This window comes from Panicum hallii, chromosome 9, assembly GCF_002211085.1.
Source record: "Panicum hallii strain FIL2 chromosome 9, PHallii_v3.1, whole genome shotgun sequence".
Taxonomy (NCBI): domain Eukaryota; kingdom Viridiplantae; phylum Streptophyta; class Magnoliopsida; order Poales; family Poaceae; genus Panicum; species Panicum hallii.
In genome coordinates, this window is record NC_038050.1 from 16,754,213 (window position 1) to 16,774,160 (window position 19,948).

The 19,948-nt window shown below is 45.7% G+C and overlaps 3 protein-coding genes across 9 annotated transcripts; 1 reads left to right on the forward strand and 2 right to left on the reverse strand.

Moving 5' to 3' along the window:
* The first annotated feature begins 1,525 nt into the window (after window positions 1-1,525).
* Window positions 1,526-5,498, forward strand: LOC112874457 (type I inositol polyphosphate 5-phosphatase 4-like). The gene is made up of 11 exons (XM_025937779.1): window positions 1,526-1,653; window positions 1,791-1,890; window positions 2,248-2,322; window positions 2,402-2,489; window positions 2,598-2,702; window positions 2,813-3,334; window positions 3,470-3,605; window positions 3,730-3,920; window positions 4,024-4,132; window positions 4,372-4,520; window positions 4,603-5,498. Exons 1-11 carry the CDS (start codon window positions 1,612-1,614, stop codon window positions 4,847-4,849), a joined length of 1,764 nt encoding a protein of 587 aa, XP_025793564.1. The 5' UTR covers window positions 1,526-1,611; the 3' UTR covers window positions 4,850-5,498.
* Window positions 5,499-8,266: 2,768 nt separating this feature from the next.
* On the reverse strand, window positions 8,267-16,158 carry LOC112874456 (pentatricopeptide repeat-containing protein At1g03100, mitochondrial). Of its 6 annotated transcripts, XR_003224983.1 has the most exons (6): window positions 15,780-16,158; window positions 12,183-14,624; window positions 10,989-11,502; window positions 9,386-9,865; window positions 8,921-9,302; window positions 8,267-8,752 (listed from the first exon to the last, which is right to left on the reverse strand). XR_003224983.1 is itself a non-coding variant. In XM_025937778.1 (2 exons), the coding sequence occupies exon 2, from the start codon at window positions 14,618-14,620 to the stop codon at window positions 12,299-12,301; it is 2,322 nt and encodes a 773-aa protein (XP_025793563.1). In that variant the 5' UTR covers window positions 14,621-14,624; window positions 15,780-16,158; the 3' UTR covers window positions 12,010-12,298. The 6 variants fall into 6 exon arrangements, 1 of the variants encoding a protein (XP_025793563.1); XR_003224984.1 differs by having other exon boundaries at window positions 8,921-9,865; window positions 10,989-11,035; XR_003224982.1 differs by having other exon boundaries at window positions 8,921-9,865.
* Window positions 16,159-16,538: 380 nt separating this feature from the next.
* LOC112874458 (protein MARD1-like) lies at window positions 16,539-18,272 on the reverse strand. Of its 2 annotated transcripts, XM_025937781.1 has the most exons (3): window positions 18,129-18,272; window positions 17,289-18,051; window positions 16,539-17,188 (listed from the first exon to the last, which is right to left on the reverse strand). In XM_025937781.1, the coding sequence occupies exons 2-3, from the start codon at window positions 17,999-18,001 to the stop codon at window positions 17,119-17,121; spliced, it is 783 nt and encodes a 260-aa protein (XP_025793566.1). In that variant the 5' UTR covers window positions 18,002-18,051; window positions 18,129-18,272; the 3' UTR covers window positions 16,539-17,118. The 2 variants fall into 2 exon arrangements, with proteins under 2 accessions (XP_025793566.1, XP_025793565.1); XM_025937780.1 differs by having other exon boundaries at window positions 17,289-18,185.
* Between the last annotated feature and the right edge of the window lie 1,676 nt (window positions 18,273-19,948).

The window sequence follows — 19,948 nt, forward strand, 5'->3', positions numbered from 1 at the left end:
CTAAGAAGAATGAACCCGAAGGGTGTCTTTCCGATAGAGTGGTAGTCAAGCTTCGTTCAACTGGTCTACGAGCAAGCCACATTAAGAGTGTCGGCCCTTTTTTACCATAACGTCATCTTGTCGTGTTTTCTTTCGGCTAGCGGTGGTAGAGGACTTGTTTGTTTGCCTCTTTTAGTCTCTTGCTTCTATAGAGCTGTTTGGTCGCTTGCGCACAAAAAGTCTCTTTAGTAGCGCACCTCCTGCTTAGTCAACATGACGTGTTGACATATCACGTAAGTCTCTAACGGCTATCTATGTAAACCTTCTTCTACAAGGATACTCGGTTCTCTAACTGGTTCTTATTAACATGCTGTAATGACATCTAAGACAATCGTGACTCAAATACATAACTGCCCGTTCAAAATTACATACTTTTGATTGAAAAAAATAGGTTTTACCTATGAGAAATGGGCATTCTTTCTGATCTAGAGGATTTACGGAGAAAAAACGAGCATGGGTTTTAATTTACCACCCAACAAGACCTCATCTAGTAGTACACTTCACATGGAGTTTGTATAGCATATTTCAGGGTCTATTTGGAGCACAGTAAACACACAACAATTTTACATATGTCAGCCGTGTTCCGAGGGAAACTCCGGTATTTCAAACAAGGCCCGGTGCTCACCGAGAAGTTTGTGCTTGTCATGCACCGATTCCGCTCCTTCAATTCCACCCACAGACTCAAAGAAGCAGCCAGTGAATGAAGGTGGCAATTGTCCTTATTTACCCACCAATTCCGCCCGCCAGTCAATGCCGGCAATTCAACAGCTTTACCTCACCCCGTGCCGGCAGCTGGGCTCACTTGCCAAGCTCGGCCAAACAAAATTAACAGCACGGCCGTTTCAGGTTTTGACTGCGGCATTGACCGTTTCAGGTTGTCCTGGGATCATCACCTGAGCAACTAATCTGAATCGACGAGCAATTGTGCCAGCATTTGACGGCTAATCAGGTGTCTAAATGTTTAAACTTTTGAACGAGAGAGAGAGAGATATGGACACACACACTCTCTCTCTCAGTCTCTCTCTCTCTCTAGCTTTACTCTCACTCTGTCAGTCTCTGCAAGAAAATGCTACTAGGCCTCTCTTTACCTCCTAGAAGTAGGAGACAGTAGGAGTAGCATCAGTGCTGCCATTTGGCTGGGCGCCTCCTTTCTCCCTTTGCTTCGGAGGCCAGCCATTCCAGTCCAGGCCAGCTCCAGCGGCGGCCGGCCGGCGTGACCCTGCCTGACCCCGTCGTCTTCCTTCCCCCGTCCTCCTCCTCCTCCTCCTCCAATTAACAAATTCATTCATTCATTCGCCTGCCCAGAACCAGAACCATCCTTGCAGCCTTCTTGGTATACTCCTCCCCCAACTCTCTTTTCCATCACATCGCAATCTCTGTGCACGGAAAGACAAACAGTGGCCGGCTTGTCTCTACCGCCCCCCTGGCTCCTACCTTAACCTTAGCCTCACCTGGCCTGCCCATCCCCTGCATTGACAAGAGACAGGTCAAGCACACAGCGGGGGAGAGAGAGAGCCGTCGCCGTCGCCTTGCCTGGCTGCATGAGTGGCTCCTCCCTGAGGAAGGGGAACAATGAGGGATGGCGGCGGCGGCGGCAACAGCAAGATGAGCAAGGTGCAGCGCCCGCCACTCTCAAAAAATGCCCGCAATTCTCTGAACCTTGCTGTGTACCTGACCTGAGCTGACCTTCTTCTCCTTGCTGCTGCTGCTGCTGCTGTTCTTCTTCTTGCTGCGTTCAATCCATTTTGTAGCTTTCATGGTCCAAGAGCCTCGTGAGGAAGTGGTTCAACATCAGGGGCAAGTCCCATGACTTCCACGCCGATGCTGTGGCAGCCGGGACTGGGAGGTCAGGTGAGTCCGGTAGCTGCAACCTGCTTGGCCTCTCTCCACTCTCTGGGTGTCTCTGCCTCTCTGTGTGTGTTCTTGTGGGGCCCACCACTGACTTCCATTGCTTCCGTCTCTCCCACCTCTGTCTGCCACTGGAAGATCACTCGTTTGTTCCTTCCACCCACTGTTCCTCCTGCCCCTTGTCCTGTTCTCCTCCAACTCTGCAGCTGCTGCTAGTCAAACCGTCAAAGGCCTCAGCTTTCCAGTACATGTTTTCTGTTCTTTAATCATTCTCTGTTTTTTTTGTAATCCAACGTTGTTGAGGCAGTCTTCTCTTAGATTTCTTTTTTTTTTCAAATTGAATATTTGTTCTTGCTGCAGGTGGAGGGGATGACGATTGGATGGATGGCGGCTTCACCAGGAGGGACTCCTGCGGCGCCAAGAAGAGCAGGACAGGTGAGGAATCCATTTCTGCTTCCGATTGAATCGTGACTCCCGACTCGCATTGCCCAACGCCATGGAATTCTCGATCCAGAGAGGCCGTCACGGAGGAGCCACGAGCGGTCGCGGCGCAGCAAGATCGACCTCGACGCCGCCGAGGCCACCGTCATGCTGGACTACAGGTCAGCCCCGTCGCGGTGTTGCGGAGTCCATCAAAGAACTCGATCGATCGATTCATCAGTCCGTGAGCGTGATGTCCTCCTCCTCCTCCTCTTGTGTCGTGCGGGTAGGATCTTCGCTGCGACATGGAATGTAGGTGGCCGCGCGCCGCCGGGGTCCCTCAGCCTCGACGACTGGCTCCGCACCTCGCCGCCGGCCGACATCTACGTCCTCGGGTACGCCGGACTCAGTTACCTTCTTCTCTTTTCTTGCGTTGTATTTATCATCCGCGGTTGTTTAGCCTGATTGATCGGCGGCTGATTGCCGTTGCGGTTGCGGCATGCAGGTTCCAAGAAATCGTCCCGTTGAACGCCGGGAACGTCCTCGGCGCCGAGGACAACGGCCCGGCGAGGAAGTGGGTGTCGCTGGTCAGGCGGACTCTGAACAGCCTGCCGGGTAGTAGCGGCGGCTTTGGCGGCAGCGGGAGCCTGCAGACGCCGTCGCCGGCGCCGTACCCGGTGGCGGAGATGGACGCCGACTTCGAGGGGTCGAGGCAAAACAACCCATCCTTTTTCCACAGGCGGTCGTTCCAGTCCGGGCTCAGCCGGAGCCTGCGGGCGGACGGCGACATCCTCGCCGGCCCCGGCCCGGCCAGGCTCGAGCGGCGGTACAGCGTCAACGACCGCGTCATGTACGGCAGCAGGCCCAGCGACTACGAGGCCAACTGCCGGTGGGGCGGCGGCCAGTCCGACGACGAGGACGACGGCGGCGGCGGGTCGCCGAGCACGATGTTCTCGCCAATGTCGCACGTATACGGCAACGCTCCGCCCACGGAAGAATGCAATGGGTCAGCTCGTGGTCCTGCTAGGTACAGTGTCATCTTCTTAACTGGAAAATGCAGTTCCAAGAATCATCTGAACAAAGTATTTATTTAAAAATCATGAGAAACATATGGTGCTTTCTTGAAATTCTTTTGATTTTATTTGTTAATTTTGATGATCAGGTACTGCCTGGTTGCAAGCAAGCAGATGGTTGGATTGTTCCTGATGATTTGGGCTAGGAAAGAGATGAAGAATGACATAAGGAATCTGAAGGTGTCATGTGTTGGGAGGGGATTAATGGGCTATCTTGGAAATAAGGTGAGTTATACTCTATCCCGGTTGATTTACAACAATGCAACTTACATGTGCAATCAGCGAAAGAGATTTGGTTTGGTTCTGATCGTCTTGGAATCCAATGAGAGGGTTTTGGTGTGTTTTTCAGGGTTCGATTTCCATTAGCATGTTATTGCACCAAACAAGCTTTTGCTTCGTCTGCAGTCATCTAACATCAGGTCAGAAAGATGGCGATGAGCACCGTAGGAACTCCGATGTAATGGAGATTTTGAGGAAGACCAGGTTCCCGAGGGTCTGTGGGCAGTATGAGAGGTGTCCGGAAACAATCTTGGAGCATGAGTAAGCAGCAGACGCCTTATTCTGAGTGCATCCGTAGCAACTTTCAATTGCATGTCTTGTGTAATGTCTTAATGGCATCCTTTGTCTCTGCATTTTCTCGTAGCCGGATAATCTGGCTTGGGGATCTCAATTATCGCATCGCACTTTCCTATCGATCAGTGAAGGCGCTTGTCGAGATGCGTAACTGGAAAGCATTGCTGGAAAAAGATCAGGTCAGAGCTTAGCACCAACTTTGTAGACACAATTTACTTCCATGCATATCTTCTGATCGCGAGTAACAGAAAAAGTAACAAAACTCTTTCCAATAGTAGATTTCTTGTGACATTGGCAACCAATGCTTTATCTCCTGTCATTCTTTTGCTTCTTTGATGTTATAAGGCGTCAAATAGTTCGACAAAATAAAAGGAAAGTACAAGACTGATGAGATCGTGTGAAACTTTTGTGCTTTCAGCTGAGGAGTGAGCAAAGAGGCGGTCGTGTGTTTCCTGGCTGGAACGAGGGGAGGATATACTTCCCACCAACCTACAAATACTCCAACAATTCTGACAAATACGCTGGAGATGACATGAACCAAAAGGAGAAGAAGCGAACTCCAGCATGGTATGGAATTACCGCAAAGCTTGCCCGAATTTTTCATATTTTCTACAGTTTCATAAATTGAGTAATCTTTTTATTTATGCAGGTGCGACCGCATTTTGTGGTATGGAAGGGGCCTTAGCCAACTCTCATATGTTCGAGGAGAGTCTCGCTTCTCTGACCACAGACCTGTCTACAGTATGTTCAGTGCAGAAGTGGAATCGATCAATCATAGCCGAATTCAGAAGATGAGTTCCTGGAGCTCCCAGTTGGACATAGAAGAATTACTGCCATACTCATATGGGTACACTGACATCAATCCTTATGGATATACTGACCTCAATTTCTTTTGAAATGGACAACGCGACTCTCAGCTTGAGCTACATGCCTCAACTGAACCACCATTAGCTAGGTATTGGCTCACTGCGATACCAGTTATCTTTGCCAAGAATTGAGGACAGAGTTGATAGACATGGAGGAGTAATCTGGTCTAAGTTTCTGCTATTGATTGATCGTGCTCTGCATTAGCTTCTCATGGTTATAGAAGCTTGTTAATGTAGTCACTTGCCTTGAGTTGAGAAAAGCAAATCTCGAACTTCAGCATTGCAATTTTCTGAAAGTTCAGGTTGCTATCAAGATTTTACCTATCCGAACAAGGTACATACCCAGTCCATGTACAAAAGCTGCCTCTGTGGTGAAATGAGAAATCTGATGAGCCACTGGATATCTCTTTTTAAGGTCTGCATCTAGTGTTAACCAGTTTAGAGGTTGCAAGTTGTTGGAAGATGATAGGTGCTTCAATGGCTCTCAGAGAAAGAGAGAGAAGAGAAGCAAAAATGACATGAGAAATGTTGAGAGAAATGCTCAGCTCAAATGATGATGAGCAGATAGATAGCATAGCACTGGCCCCTTCAATTTGAAGGCCAGGTGAATTCAGAAATTTTCTTTTTTTTGTCTTCTTTCCTCTTTACATCTGTATACTTTGGCCATATTCTGTTTATTCGTAGCGGTACAATACTAGCTAGTTTTTTTTCCCCCATGTGTTTTGAAAGCAGTAAAAGAAAGGGTCATGAATGCCTGCGGTGTTCTCAAATCATTTCGTTTCCCTGCATGGAGGAAAAGGTTGTGTGTAAGCAATGCATTGCCATCATGCGTTGACAGTTGCAAGGGGCAATGCGTGATCGATCGGTGAGCTGATGAAAAAGGCTACCTGTGCGTGACACTGCAGCCTTAAGCCTTCAGAATGTGCAGAGGCCCTGTGTGTTGCTGGAATATTCAGAGTTCAGAGACAGCCTAGTTTCCTGTTGCCTCTCTCCGGTGCCCGCCAATCCATCATGGAGCCGCTCCTCTGGCTTTTTCATTCTGACGTTTCAGATTATCTGTTCATTTTTCTGAGGGCCAGATTATCTGTTCGAGGCTGAGGGTGTATTGTACTTCTGCAAATGTGGATTACCTACCCTCTTGGGAACACAAGAACCCATGCATCCTAACTGCGACGACAATTGGATTGAACCGATTACTGTGAAGCTCTCAGCAAAAGCTATGCAAATACTGTAGGTGTGCCCGTTTCTCTCTCTCTCCCCCCCTTCTCGTGCGCCACTTTGGTATCTTTGTTGGACAGATTGATCTGATGGAAGGAAGAGAAATCAACAAAGACCATCACATCTCAGACGCTGGAGCATGCAAAAAGCGCCGCCCCGACGAGCGAGTCTGCTAGACCGCTTTATTTCGCCATGAACGACGCTCGTGTCAGCCTTGCAAACTGTATGTGAACGTCTTTCCACGAGGAATACAGTACGTGTTCGGTACGTGCAGGAGTCTCACCAGCTCCTCCTCTTCTTATTAATGTTTTTATAGTAGTGCTAATTTATCGCCATTATTAATGTTTTTCGTGAGTCTGATATCAAATGGGAACACCTCTTCTTTCCCACGCAATGGACCAAAGTTTTAAAAGCCTGCTGGTGACGCGCGCATTTTAGGGCTACATCTATTGGTTCGCATCGTCCACCGGGCGTTGACAAAAGCGTGAGAGGTCGGTCGGTGCGTGGCGTGTACATCGCCATCACCAGCGCCCTTGCATGCATGCATGGGGGCCAGGATCCAAGTGGTCGATCGATCCACATGGCAGTGCGCATCCTTTGGCCTTTGGGCATGGAAGTGACTGGAGGAAAGCAAAGCGATCGAGGAGGGAGGGACATGACGCTTGATCCTTTCGTTCGCCACCACCCTCGATGGATGGATGGATGGATCATCCATGTCGTCGTTGTCGTAGAGCCCTAGGTATACAGCAGCAGCCATGCCCGCTCCCACTACTGCGAAAATAATTTGCAGGAGCGTCTCGTTTTTTTCTACAGGCGGTCTAAAAGTTAATCCGTTTCTAAAAATAAAATGAGTGGGATTACTGTAGCATCCGATCTGCTCCTGGAAAAGGATAGGTGATGGTGTCACCCGTCCCATGACATCACCTGCCATTTCTAGGGATGGGTGACACCATCACCCGCCCTTGAAAATGGTATTTATAGGGCGGGTGACGCTACTACTCGTCTCTAGAAATGACCACCATTTTTAGAGGCGGGTGAATTTTTAGGGATGGATGATGTCATGACCCACCCCTAAAAATAATTTTCAGGGACAGATGATGACATAACCTGCCTCTACAAATGATCCCACGCAAATAAATTCATAACTTTTTCATATGATCTCGGACGAAGTCAAACTTTATATCAAAATTGTAGAGGTTGACGAGACCTAAAATTTTTATAGTTGATAACTTTTTCATTTAAGATCATTTAATAGTCTAAAAATCATTATAAGTTCTCTAATTTTAAAATGCAGAAGTTTTGATTTTTCAAACAACCTCAGATGTAGAGTAGCTCCGTATCAAAGTTGTAGCAGTAAGATCTAAAATATTATAGTTTATACACTATTTATTTAATATTTTTTAGAATCACAAGATCATTTAATAGTTGTGTTCTACATATGGCTACGACTATATAACATCTCGTGCAACTCAAGTTATATTTTGAGCTTTCCACAATCTTAACCTTTATATACACTAAAATATACTTAACATATTTTTTCTATAGTCCACAATAAAGTTTCAATTTTTTATTTTATTATATTTAATGATTTAAATGAATTTTTAGAATAAAATAGAAAATATTTTCAGGGGCGGTGGTGGCAATACACGTCCCTAGAAATGGATTTCTAGAGGCGGGTGATGGCGCCACCTGCTTCTACAAATTAATTTTAGAGTTAGTATAAAAGAATAGTATACTTTATAGAGTCATAAATAAATGATTGTATAGTATGGTGGAGAGGAAGGTACATGCGAGGTTTGAGGTATCCAGTTTAAATCCCGATTGATGCATGCATATTTTGTAAAAAAAATTGTACCTCTACAGTAGAGGGCCTTGTGGTGGTAGGGACGGATCGTACGAATCGATTTTTATGAGCGGGTGACAGCGTGATCCGTCCCTACAAATGGATTTACACGTCCCTAAAAATGGATTTACATGGGCGAGTATGTTACCCGCTCCTGCAAACAACAACTATTTGTAGCTGCGAAAAATAGAAGTGGATACCGCACCCATCCCTATAAATGGTGTTTTACCCATTCTTAAAAATTATGTTTTAATAGTGTCCTCCTAGCTCCTAGCAAGAACCCTAAAGCTATAGCCATCCATGGAATAAACAGCAACCAGCCGAAAAGCATATCGATCACTGAAACTTCGTTTGCACTTGTTGGAGGCCAAAGGCAATTAGCTAGCTAGGCCAAGCAATGTAGCTCTATTTATTCGATCTCATGGGCATGCATATGCAGTGGCATGCAGCATGCCGAATGATGTGGTGCATGCTCAGATCTTGCATGTCCTCAGCTTGTTGGGGGTTCATTGCTTGTGTCCTTGGCCAGCCTAATGATTGGGGAGTGTGCCTCAGGTCGTCATGCTCATGCAGGCCCGGGTGGGTGCCATAGCTGATGCTGAAAAACCTTCAACTCGGCGTGTGCACAAGACACAATCAATCGCCTCACAAGCAAGCATCATCCGTCTGATGGAGCCCGAATACCGAGGCACGCGTAATGTCGTAAGTGCTATCAGCAGCACCCTTGCGCATATTGATCACCACCTTCCAGAGCATACATCCGGCAGAGAGAAGCAGCAGGCACTGTTGCCAGGAGTCCTAGCGGCAACCCCTACCTGTACTTGTTTGCTATAATTGAGATGCACGCGACGCGACATCATCTCCGGCTGGGTCTGCCGAAAAAAGGATAAGATTAATCAGAGTTTAGAACAGTGCATGGGCATGGATATGAGGAAAGAAGGCAATTGAGAAAGATAGTATTACTCTGAACTCTGCATTCTGTCTACTTACAATCTAGATATATATGAACTTTTTCCCAGGTAAAAAAAAAAGGGTACTACCATGTGAACTATATGTCCTGCAGAAGTACCCTCCGCGATGTGAGCATGTGTCTCCTCATCAAATTCAAAGCAAATTTAGCCGATCAAATGGCAGTACGGAGCAAACTGAAAACCTGCGAGCTTCAGTTGGTACGTGTAGCCGGAGAACATCTCGCCGCTCCAGGAGAGGCAACGTAACGGGCACGTCAGTACCTTTTGGATCGAAATGACTCCCGAATCAGAATCGAAGAGATCCTTCCTGTTAATTTGCCTTTGGAAACAAAAGTCATAATTACAGCATAGCAGCTTAGCGTCCAATAGGAAATTTGTGCTTAGAGCACAGAAGAGATGAGTGGTTCCTCTCAAATAATCTTTCATGAAACACTCACTACCCATTCTGTTCCTGTGAAAGGGAGGTTCGGAGGTAGAGTCAGATGGTGCATTCATAAACTTCACTCAAGCCAAAAAGGGGGAAAAAATACACACCCATCCAGCTATTAGAAAGCTAGGTGAAATTGTCGGACTCCTCTTGGTTGCAGGATTCACAAAGGATCATGGTAAAAAAAGCGGCCATTAGAGTCAAAATCTAATTGCACATCCATGTCACAAACCTACCCCTTGAACCAAACATGCTGTTGCACCATATACGTATCTTAAGGAATTCTGGAGCACCATCAAATCTAATAAACCCGCTGGATGAGATGACCGAGAGAAGATACACGGCACATCCATTATATTCTATCAACTGTAGGGCAACGGAAGCATGCATTTTGTTCTTTCTGGGACAGATAGAATCCCGCCCATGCATCTATACTCTACACACACAAACATCGAAGAACTTTTTTCTGACGTGCACGTCTGCCCTGAATCCACACTGACAACCCTTCGCAGCTTTTTACTGTTGTGAATTCAGGTCAACCCTTGGCACTATCCCGACGGCTGCACTGCAGAGTGTTTCTAGCCAACCTAACAAGACAACAGATTACTATAAGAAAGATGGCAAAACAGATTCAATGTTGTACTACATAACACAAAAATACTATCTAGAATCATACAAGGTTAAATTCGACAGATGCCGGTTAACGTTTCACCATGATTACAGATTGCTAGAGCTTTTATGTGCAAAGGAAGGCTAAGTTGTACTCATGCAGTTGATATAATTAACTCTGTGCATCAAGTTCAGTAGGTCACTCAATTTGTCATAACTCATTCACAATCATCTCGTCGATACAATCAAACAAACACATACCCTTTTAAAGGACCTTGTATGTATCTCCCTGGAATCTTCAAACCATGGTGGTTCCATTGGGAACAAAATTAACTGCATGGTGGTGCCATGCAGATTACTCAAGTAGCATTATAACACGTCAAGCCTCCAATGGCGGATTGCAAATAATAGCAGTCAGATCACTCAAAGGTGCTTTAATCACCACGGCTGTGCATGATTTCATGGTGTGCATCATGCTCATCGAGATTTCCAAGAGCTAGGGGATCTCTCTCTGAATGGTCTAGCATTTTAAGAAACTTCGTTTTCAAGAGTCCCTTATTTATACCTTGAGACTTTTCCTTTCCACCATGCAAAGGTGTTAATGTTATATTCCTTTGCTTGAGAAAAGTTTTCTTTTTTAAAAAGAAGAAAACAGCTTGGGTCTAGTCCATAAAAGTGACCTTAATATCTGCAGAAATGATATATTGCTCTAGATCACTCAAGTGGCACTATAATACAAGGAGCCATTAATGACAGATTACAAATAATAGCAGCCAAATCATTAGAAGATGATCTAATCACCATGGTTGTGTATGGTTTCAGCGTATATTATGCTCATTGAGATTTCCCTGAGCTAGGATGTCTCGCTGTGAATGATCTAGCAGTTGGAGTAATTTTATTAGCATCTTTCTTTGCTTAAGCAAAGTTGTAGATATGGATTTAATGCATAACTAAATGTGTATTATCTAACGAAATGATATACTGCACTAGAAAGCATCAGTAAAAAATCTACAACAGACTAATGCATAAATATGCCACTTAATAATGATGATACATTGCATTGAAAGGGTGAGCTGGGCAGTAAGCGGCATCAATAAATACCTTTGTCATCAAACAAACCCCTTGTACCAACTTTATCAACAAGCACCCTTGCACCACATAGAGAAGGAAGTTATTCTTTCAGCCAGTAGCCCATTACAACTTTGGTACTTCTGTTTGATAGAATTTTAGTATATTCTACTAATATTGTTACTATATGAAAATTTTCTACTGGAACCTTGCAAGCGCTAGTGATACGAATTAAACAATAAATCAATTTGGCACAACAATGTTGTAGCATACATCACTGAATTGGAGTTGGTAGAGAAATACCATAAATGTACTTGTACTGAGTCCGTTGTTAATACACACTACCTGTTATGAAGGTTCAGTGTGCTAACTAGCATACTTCACCACTTAGATGTAAAAAATGCCGCAGGGGACGCGAGCAATTCACACTATGACACTACTGTAGTATACTAGGCAACATTTGGAATAACAAATCTAGTTAACAAACACAACTGTTAAGTTCAGCCACAAAACCAATTGCCATTTAAAGATATAGAACCTCCAGAACCTTGAAATGCAAATAAAGATTCAATCAAAATATGCACAGTTAAGGGATTCAAACTGCTTGTCTTGATCAGTGTTACAGAAATGTCAGTTTCAAGTCGAAAACATTTGAGTATAAAACTGAAATAAAAGAATTTGCTAGTCTATGCAGGCATACTATTCATGAACAAGGTTGTAATGATTAATGATTAAATAACACATTCTGAGTGTGATTGCCTTCTTAGACCAGGTCAGAGTAACACATGGAAAATTTGAAACATGAGACAGGCAGTATAAGTGAGAATCATTGCTAACCAATAACCATCGTCTATTGCTGGATTACAATTGTGTAGATTATTACGTCTTAAATCTCCCCAACTAATTGATGTTCTCTGTGGTGAATCCACATTTTTCACTCATTAAAAAATTCAATATGATACATTTATTTCTTAAAAGAATATTCACAAATCACAATCATCTATAGAACTCTAACTCTCTGTAATTATGATTTGCATTTTGTATGCCTCGAAAATGCACAAATACTGCTTTCTTAATCACATGAATCGTCACCACATAGAATGTTTCAGCTGAAGCATTTGTTGTAATAAAGATAACAACCTACTTCCTATACATAATATAGTTTGGTTTCTGATTACTAGTCTTCTAGCAGAAACTACACAAAATTGCAAAACAAAATCATGTTACCTTCTAACAAACTCCACGATCACGATTTTCAGGAATTTGTAAAGATCCATCCATACAGCAGATAATCAAAGAGTTCATGATCAGATATCATAGAGCATGAGTTGAATCTTATGCTGTCATGTCAACCCTATCCATTTCTTGAAAAGTATCGCTGCTTCTCTCCTTTTTAGTTGTGCTTCTGTTTGCACCTTGGGAGCCTTACCTTTGTACAATGTTCTGTGGTATTTAAGCCACAAGGACTTGTACTTGTATTTGTCAATAAACATCTCACTTTTTTCCATCATCTCTATAACTTCCATGGCTCGAAGGAAGAAACCACCTCTTACAAAGCAATACAACAGAGAATCCAAGAGCTCCTGATCAAATTTCATAGAGCTTGAACCAGCCAGAACTTTCATTTCACCCCACAAGTCTGTCACCTCCACATATTTGCCACCAATGGCAGCATAAGCAGTTATTAAAGAATGAAAAGTTTGTGCATTTGGCACATGGCCAGAAGCTCGCATCTTGTTCAGTGCACTGTGAGCATCATGCATCAATCTCTTCTTGCAGAAGAAATGGATGACATTATTCCAGTCATGAACAGCATGATCAACCATATGACCACTTCTGACTTCCTCCACTAGCCTGGCTGTCAAAACAGCTTCATTGTCATCAGAACCTTGCACTAAAGTCTGAAATTCCTTGTGACCAGATTTCAAAACATTTGAATTCTTCAATTCTTTAAAAAGATGGAGAGCACCTGGGGTGTTACGATGACTCACCCTAGATTGTATCAAATCCTCATAGCAGCTTGTGTCAAGCTGAATGCCTGCTTGTTGAGCATCCTTCAAAAGCGCAGTTATGTCATCTTCATGTTGGCCCTCTTTGCAATAGGCTTTTAGGAGTGATGAATAGATGGATGAACCAACTCTAATTCCAGAGAATCTCATTTCATCCAGAAGGTCATGTGCTTGCTCTAATAACCCAAGAGAAATGCACGCATTTATCACTTGAACAACAAAAGATCTTTCAACAGACACATGAGAATCTTCTTTGTTTGCTTTCACAAGAAAAGATGCCAATGCACTGATCTTATCTGCTTCCAGAAAAGCTTTAACGAGCTTGGCGTACATTGTTTCAGTTGGATGGAGGATACCATGTTCAGATTTCACCAGTCCAGCGTGTTCCTGCAGCTCATCCGATAACAGCTTGAGTAATTCTCTTGCCTCCAATTCAAGTCTTGCAAAGCTATTGTCTTTGAAGAATGAAACATAACTTAGCATTTGGCTATTAGATATAGGTCTCTCCGAAGAGCATGAGTTGTCAGCCTCAGTTTTTTCATAAGGCAAATAAAGTTTCTTATTTTCAACAGCTTCAAGAACTGCTTTAGCTGCTTCCAATGACCGCTTTGCATTCTTACCCTTTCTTAGCATAACCAGCACCATATCAACTGCAGAATCCAAATCCCCAAATTTCAAATGACAGGAGAGAAGACAATCATAAAACTGCCTGAACTCTGATTCGCTAAGACCATAGGCCTCATCAACATGCCTCTTTAATTTCTGAATCTCATCTCTGCGCCCATTCCTTTCATATATGCGGGCCATAACAATCAATAAGTTGACTTCAGGCTTCACCCCTATCCGTGGCATTAGTTCGAGAAGCTGCTCCGCTTTTCTTGTAGTACCAAACAAGAGGGATGCAGTCAGAACAATGTTGAATGTAAATGAATTAGGTTTCATTGATAGCAAAGGACGGTTGCTCTTCTTCCGTGGATCAACTCTATTATTCTGGAAAAGGTAACCAAGCTCCATTACAAGGTCTGCAGCTAGAAATGCGCCAGTGTTGGTTTGGCACATATGAGATACAATTGCCGACCATGCTGCAACAGGTGGGTATGCCTCCATCTTTACCAACTTCCTCACAACATTTATAGCAAGATTAGGCAGAGCATTGCGTGCAAGAGTAAGAGATAGGTAAATCAGGGGCTCCTTATCCAACAATTCATACTTCTCTTCAAATGCATGGCTGACCACATTGTAGGACTGGTTAAGCCAATGAGCATCACAGCTCTCTGCCAAGCCAGTGATGAGCTTGCTCAAAACGGACTTTCTTGGAAGTCCATCCATGTGAATATGCTTCTCATAAGCCCTCCATGCATCATCAAATCTCTGCTCATCGATTGCATTCTCTATCTCCAGGGCTAGCTGAGATGGATCACGAGCTTGGACTAGAACTGTTTCGGTAATAGTGGAAAAGCAAGCGCCATGGCTACCTATATTTAGCTGCGGTCTCAAGAATTTGGCATTATTATCACCTGTTCGGTTAGTCCCATGACACTTGCAGCCCAAGCAGTGTGGGCTTTCGCAAGCAAACAAACATCGAGGACCCAGCAGTAATGAAGATACAGCATAGCGTGCATAAGATCCTGAACAAATTTTTCCAGCACGAAACATTTGCCTGCCATGGATAACAAGGGTCAAGTGGAAATAACTCAAGACTAATAGGACAAATGTTACTTTCAGAATGTAGCAAGTTACACCATTAGAATAGCTGGAGTTCGGCAATATCCCATCCCAATTTATAGGACTGTTAGCACAACCAGGCGATCGCAGCAGAAGATACATCAGAGTAGGCGACAAAGAATTGAAGACTTGGCAAATTTTGCATCTATGCAAGTTTCTTGCAGTTGCAAGTACGCAAACATTAGGATATAGCCATAGGCAAAGGGACTTTACACGGGTAGTGATTTATGAAACCATTTTCCATGTTAATGTTTGCATCGAAATTGGTTTAGCACAAAGCGGTGGAGTTGTACCAGTCAAGGGAACACATGGTTGAATTGGCTTGGGAATTTCAGTCTTCTTCTTTCTTTTTTTTGAAAAACTGCAGCCACACATCAGATATAAGCACATCAAGCCAAGGATGTATAGGACAATTTATCTTGTTTATGCTGTATTCCTATTTGTAGTTCTATTTCTAATTCAGACACAGTGGCAGCCCCAGGATTTGAACCCAGGGTATGCCTAGCTAAAAAACTCCAATATGCAATATGGTATAATTCAATACACAGTTCGGTAATACAACTACAAAATTCTCATACAGTTCGGTATACAAGTATAAAATAGCCAAAAGTACGATGATATACATAAAGGTCTCATGATAATACCTTAGATTCAACAAGAAGTTCAAAACTTGGATAAGTTACAATATAAAAAGTTTGAACATTGATAAGGTCTTGCATAAATACGATCTCAAAGATGAGATGTTTTCCTCTACCTCTTCCAGAGCCTAATAAGAAGGCAAATACAGGCCATGTGTGCCACAAACATTTACATTTTACAAGCTGCGTTCTCATAATTTGATAAGGAGATCAAAGAAGCATTATCACGGGCATAATTCGAGAGTAGCAGCTTTCAGGAGCATGGACCAAAGGGGAAATCATAAATCGCATCCTTTGAACGACAAAGATAAATAGAGCAGCATATGAACATGACACCCTAGGAGCTCCATATTTCCTCCAACAATCCGATTTAACTAACCAGTAACCATCTGGTTCATTCAAGCATCATGACGAAGGGCTGAAGCGGGACGGAGATGGAGCAGAGTACGCACCAGTCGCCGTGAGGGGATTCGTCGATAGGGGACGGCTCCTGTGCCGCTGTGGCCCGTGGCCGTCCGCCGCCGCGGAGTGCCGGCACCGCCCGTCCCACGCGGGAAACGACACGGCGTCGGGCGTCGGCCGGCCGGGGCGGCGTCCGGGTCGGGCGGCGCGGCCTCGAGCGGAGCCTGGAGAGTGGAGAACGGATGAGCGGAGTGGCGGGCGCCTAGAGGACCGCAGAGGCGCGGACGCCGTTCGACGGCTGGCACGGCCGCGCGGTGGCGCGGATGCGTCGCGGTCTCAGGGAGGGACCGAGGGAGCCGGGGCGGGCTCAGCGGCGCGCGCCGGCGGCGATGAGGAGCTGAGGAAGCGCTGGTGCCTGGTGGAGCGCCGCCGGCGGTTCGTGGGTTCCATAGCCCGAAACTACTTGGAGCCTGTGAAACTCTCTGTCTCGACCGGCCCAAAAACGAGGAAGCCTAGCCCATCGAAATGCGTATTGGGCTTTGATCCACTAATTTAAAGCTTGAACAGCTGCAGAATACACACCGATACTACTGTTGCTTGCCCTCTGGTGATGGCTCTAGCTAGTTGCCTAGCTGTCTGCACATTGCAGTGCTCCATGTCAAGGTTTTTTCTTAACGTTGCTGACAGGATTCTGCCAAGCTTGCATAATATAGAAGAGAGTTCTTTTTTTAAGGAAAAACAATCAAAACTGAAGGCGAGGACGAGAGAGAGAGAGGAAACATGACAAGCGCCAATGCAAGGACTGAAGATTCACCCACTGATCGATGCCTTTGCTTTCATGCTGAACCTTCTGTCAGTGGCCCGTTAGGGTGTTTTTATACGTAATGATGCAACCGTACATATACGCTTCATGCATGTATAGAGGCCGGGATGCTGTTACTCCATTGTCATCTACGTACTAAAAAAACACGCGTACTAGTGAACTGGCAGCTTCTGCACCGTGAAGTCCGTACTGGTTGAGCGACTATGCTTCTGATCGGCAAGCCAAATCTAGCTAGCAGGTGCTTTGCGCACACCGATTTCTGTCAGAGGGATAGAGATGCTTGAGCTGCAGCCCTGTTACTGTTATCCAGACCCGTTTCCAGCTGCTTGCAGTGATGGAACACAATGGTTGCATGCATCGGACGGATCAGGGCCATCAGGCACACAGCGAGTTAAGCGCCAGCACTACACAGCTCGTCTACAAGGATCGGAGCAGCTAGCAAAACGACGACGATCTAGCTGTCTCATAACGAACGCTACACCACATCTGACGGCGGGAAGTAAACCTATAGCTAGGAAATTGCAGTGAAGCAGGAATGCAGCATGATCGATCGATCGCATCTGAACTCAGGATTCCTCGTCGAAGAGCAGCATCTCGCGGAAGCGGCACTCGTGGCTGCAGAAGGCCATCTCCCCCCTGCAACATCAGGAACGTTTGTTCAGTTCGTCGTCTCAAGAAAAGAAGCCAAGCTACGACAGAGAGAAAGAGAGACTTTTGCTCCGTTGTGAGTACTGACCTGTACATGAAGATGTCTTTGCCCTGCTCAAGATCCTTGCTGCAGCCGTGGCACCACCTCAGGAACCCACCGACCTCGCCGCCGGCTCCCACCGGGAACCCGCCGCAGCCGTCGACGACGACGCGGCCGTCGAACATGTGCGTGGTCCTCGGGTTCGGGCCCCCGCCGGCGATGACGCGGGTGTAGTCCTCCGACGCCTCCATCTCACCCGGCGACATCAGCCACCGGCGCCGCCGGCCTTGCGGGAAGGTGGAGCGCGACACGCGGTCGGCGGCGGCGGACGCCGGTCCAGCCCTCCGGAAGCTCTGCCCTGTCAGGACCGTCGCCGCGGGCGGGACGGCGTCGCCGCCGTTCAGGGCGCCGGCGAGGCCCAGCCCGGTCGGCATCGCCGCCTCCCAGGCAGGGCGGCGGCTCTTGCTCTTGCACCGGTGATTATCGCCGCCTGATGACGAGCTCGCCCCGTGACGGGAGAACGGGGCGGCCGTGGCCGCCGGAGACGCGGGGCTGCCGACGGCCGCCTGCAGGGAGGAGGTGGGGCTCATGATGGCGGCCTCCGCTACTACTACCGGCGACCCGCCGGAGACGCCACCGTCAGCCACGAACAGCTTGGGAGGCGCCAGCAGGGGAGATGCCGCCGAGACGGCGGTGCCCGTGCGATCCAACAAGGCGGCGCGCCGCTCGGCGACCGCCCCAGAAGCCATCCTCCCCAACATCTCGGTGCCTCGCCGGTGGTAGACTGTAGCAGCTGGTGCCGTGATCACTGCTGCAAAATTGCCATGGAACCGCGCGCGTCAGGATGGATGGATGTAATTTGTGGTTTCAGATAATCCAATTGCTTACCAGCTAGTGATCACAGAGCAGAGAGTGTGCAGCCATGGAAGAGCAAGCAACGGGCAAGGCTCTGACGGCTGTTAAATAGATGCATGCGAGTGAGAGAGGAGGAGATGAGCCAATCCGATCGAGCGAAAAGATGCAAAGCAATTTGCAACGAAAAGAGGACGGCGATGTCGTGCAAACAAAGGGACACGGCACTGTTAGCTCGCAAGTTGGCGCATCCATGCTGGCTGGCGCCCAAGGATAATCATCAGCACAGATGCAAAACTGTGAGAGCTCATGCATGCACGGAAAGTACCATTGATCATTTGAGCCTACCGGCTTTAATTCATTTGACGCCTGGGCGTTATTCACGGATTAGTGCGAGAAGGATGTAGGAAGGAGACAAACGCTTTCTTTTATCTTTATCTTGGGCTCCTTTAATTTCAAACACACGAATTGAGCTATGATAAGGTTTCTTGTGCTGGAACTTGTCCATCTAAGTTTAAATTTTCGACTCGGCACGGATGCTTGCATGCACTATTCCTTTAGTCAACAACGTGGCCGTCGATAATAGGACGACTGTGGTAACTTCATCAGTCTCGAGGATCTGCCAGCTCAACCTTCCGGAGATGGAGATGCTCGTAGAGATAGGATTGCGTGCGTGTATTTATAGAGGTGAGTTTGCGTGTGGTTGTACCGTGTTTCGAAAAAAATTCAAATGCAGGATTCTCGAAACAGCAACCAGGACTAAAGGACCCTTTAGTCTCGGCTAGTATCACCAACTGGAACTAAAAGTTCAAACCTTCAGTTTGGATGGAGGCTCCAACCGGATCTAAAGATCTCTCCTATCCCCTAACCGTTGGACCCGGGACTAATACCTACGTTAGTCCCGGACTCAAACATCAACCGGGGCAAATATCAAAGATGGAAGATCTTTTTGTAGTAGTGCCCTTTTAATAGTGCCCCTTAGGTTCTAAAGGAGAGAGATGCAGATTTATATAGGATTTTTACTCACAAGTCATGTGGTGCTCGTGAGAAGCTACCAGCTGAGGAGATATACTAGAATACTGTCGTGTGCCATGTGCATTTTTGCTTGGCATCCTCAAATCCAAAACAGCTGCCATCTTATCACATCCGGTTTTGGAAAGGAACCGAATGCATCTTATATATGCACTAGGATCAAGTTCCACACATATGATAGACGATACAAGTGTCTATCCAAAGTAATGTAATAACAAAAGAGAATATTATAGTACTTTATTATATGACCGAAAGTCTTAATCTTAAACGAATAAATAAACGTTTATAACTAGCAGCGGACTTCAACTTCACAGGCAGATGACTGGAAGATATATGTCTAGAATTTCTCAAATTCTTCAGGGACCTCTGAACAATTATCTTTTTTAATAAAGCAAGCGTAAGAACACTTAGAGTCAGTACTCAGCAAGTGGAGTAAATTATATGACATGCAAAGCCAAAATTAAGGAAAAGCTGATATGGTTTTACTACGATAAGCATTTTTAGTTGACCAAATTTTATTTAGCAAGCATTAATTAAAAATGTAAGTATATACCAACCCTTAAATAAATAAAAGAGATAATATAACAACAATAAATAAAGAACCTCAATTTAGATCATCTTTAAGTTTAATTATTATGTGAGAGTCCAAACCGCTCTTAACCGTGAGCACGGCTGATATATCAGTTTTCACTCGGCAGAGGTTGTACACTTGTTATCGCCATAATTTAGCTGGACCGAAAGGTGGGCCGCGAAGCAAGATGGGCTCAAAAGATAATCGTAGTGGGCTTGCGAATCGACCCCTGAGCGGGTGTTTGAGGCCAGGA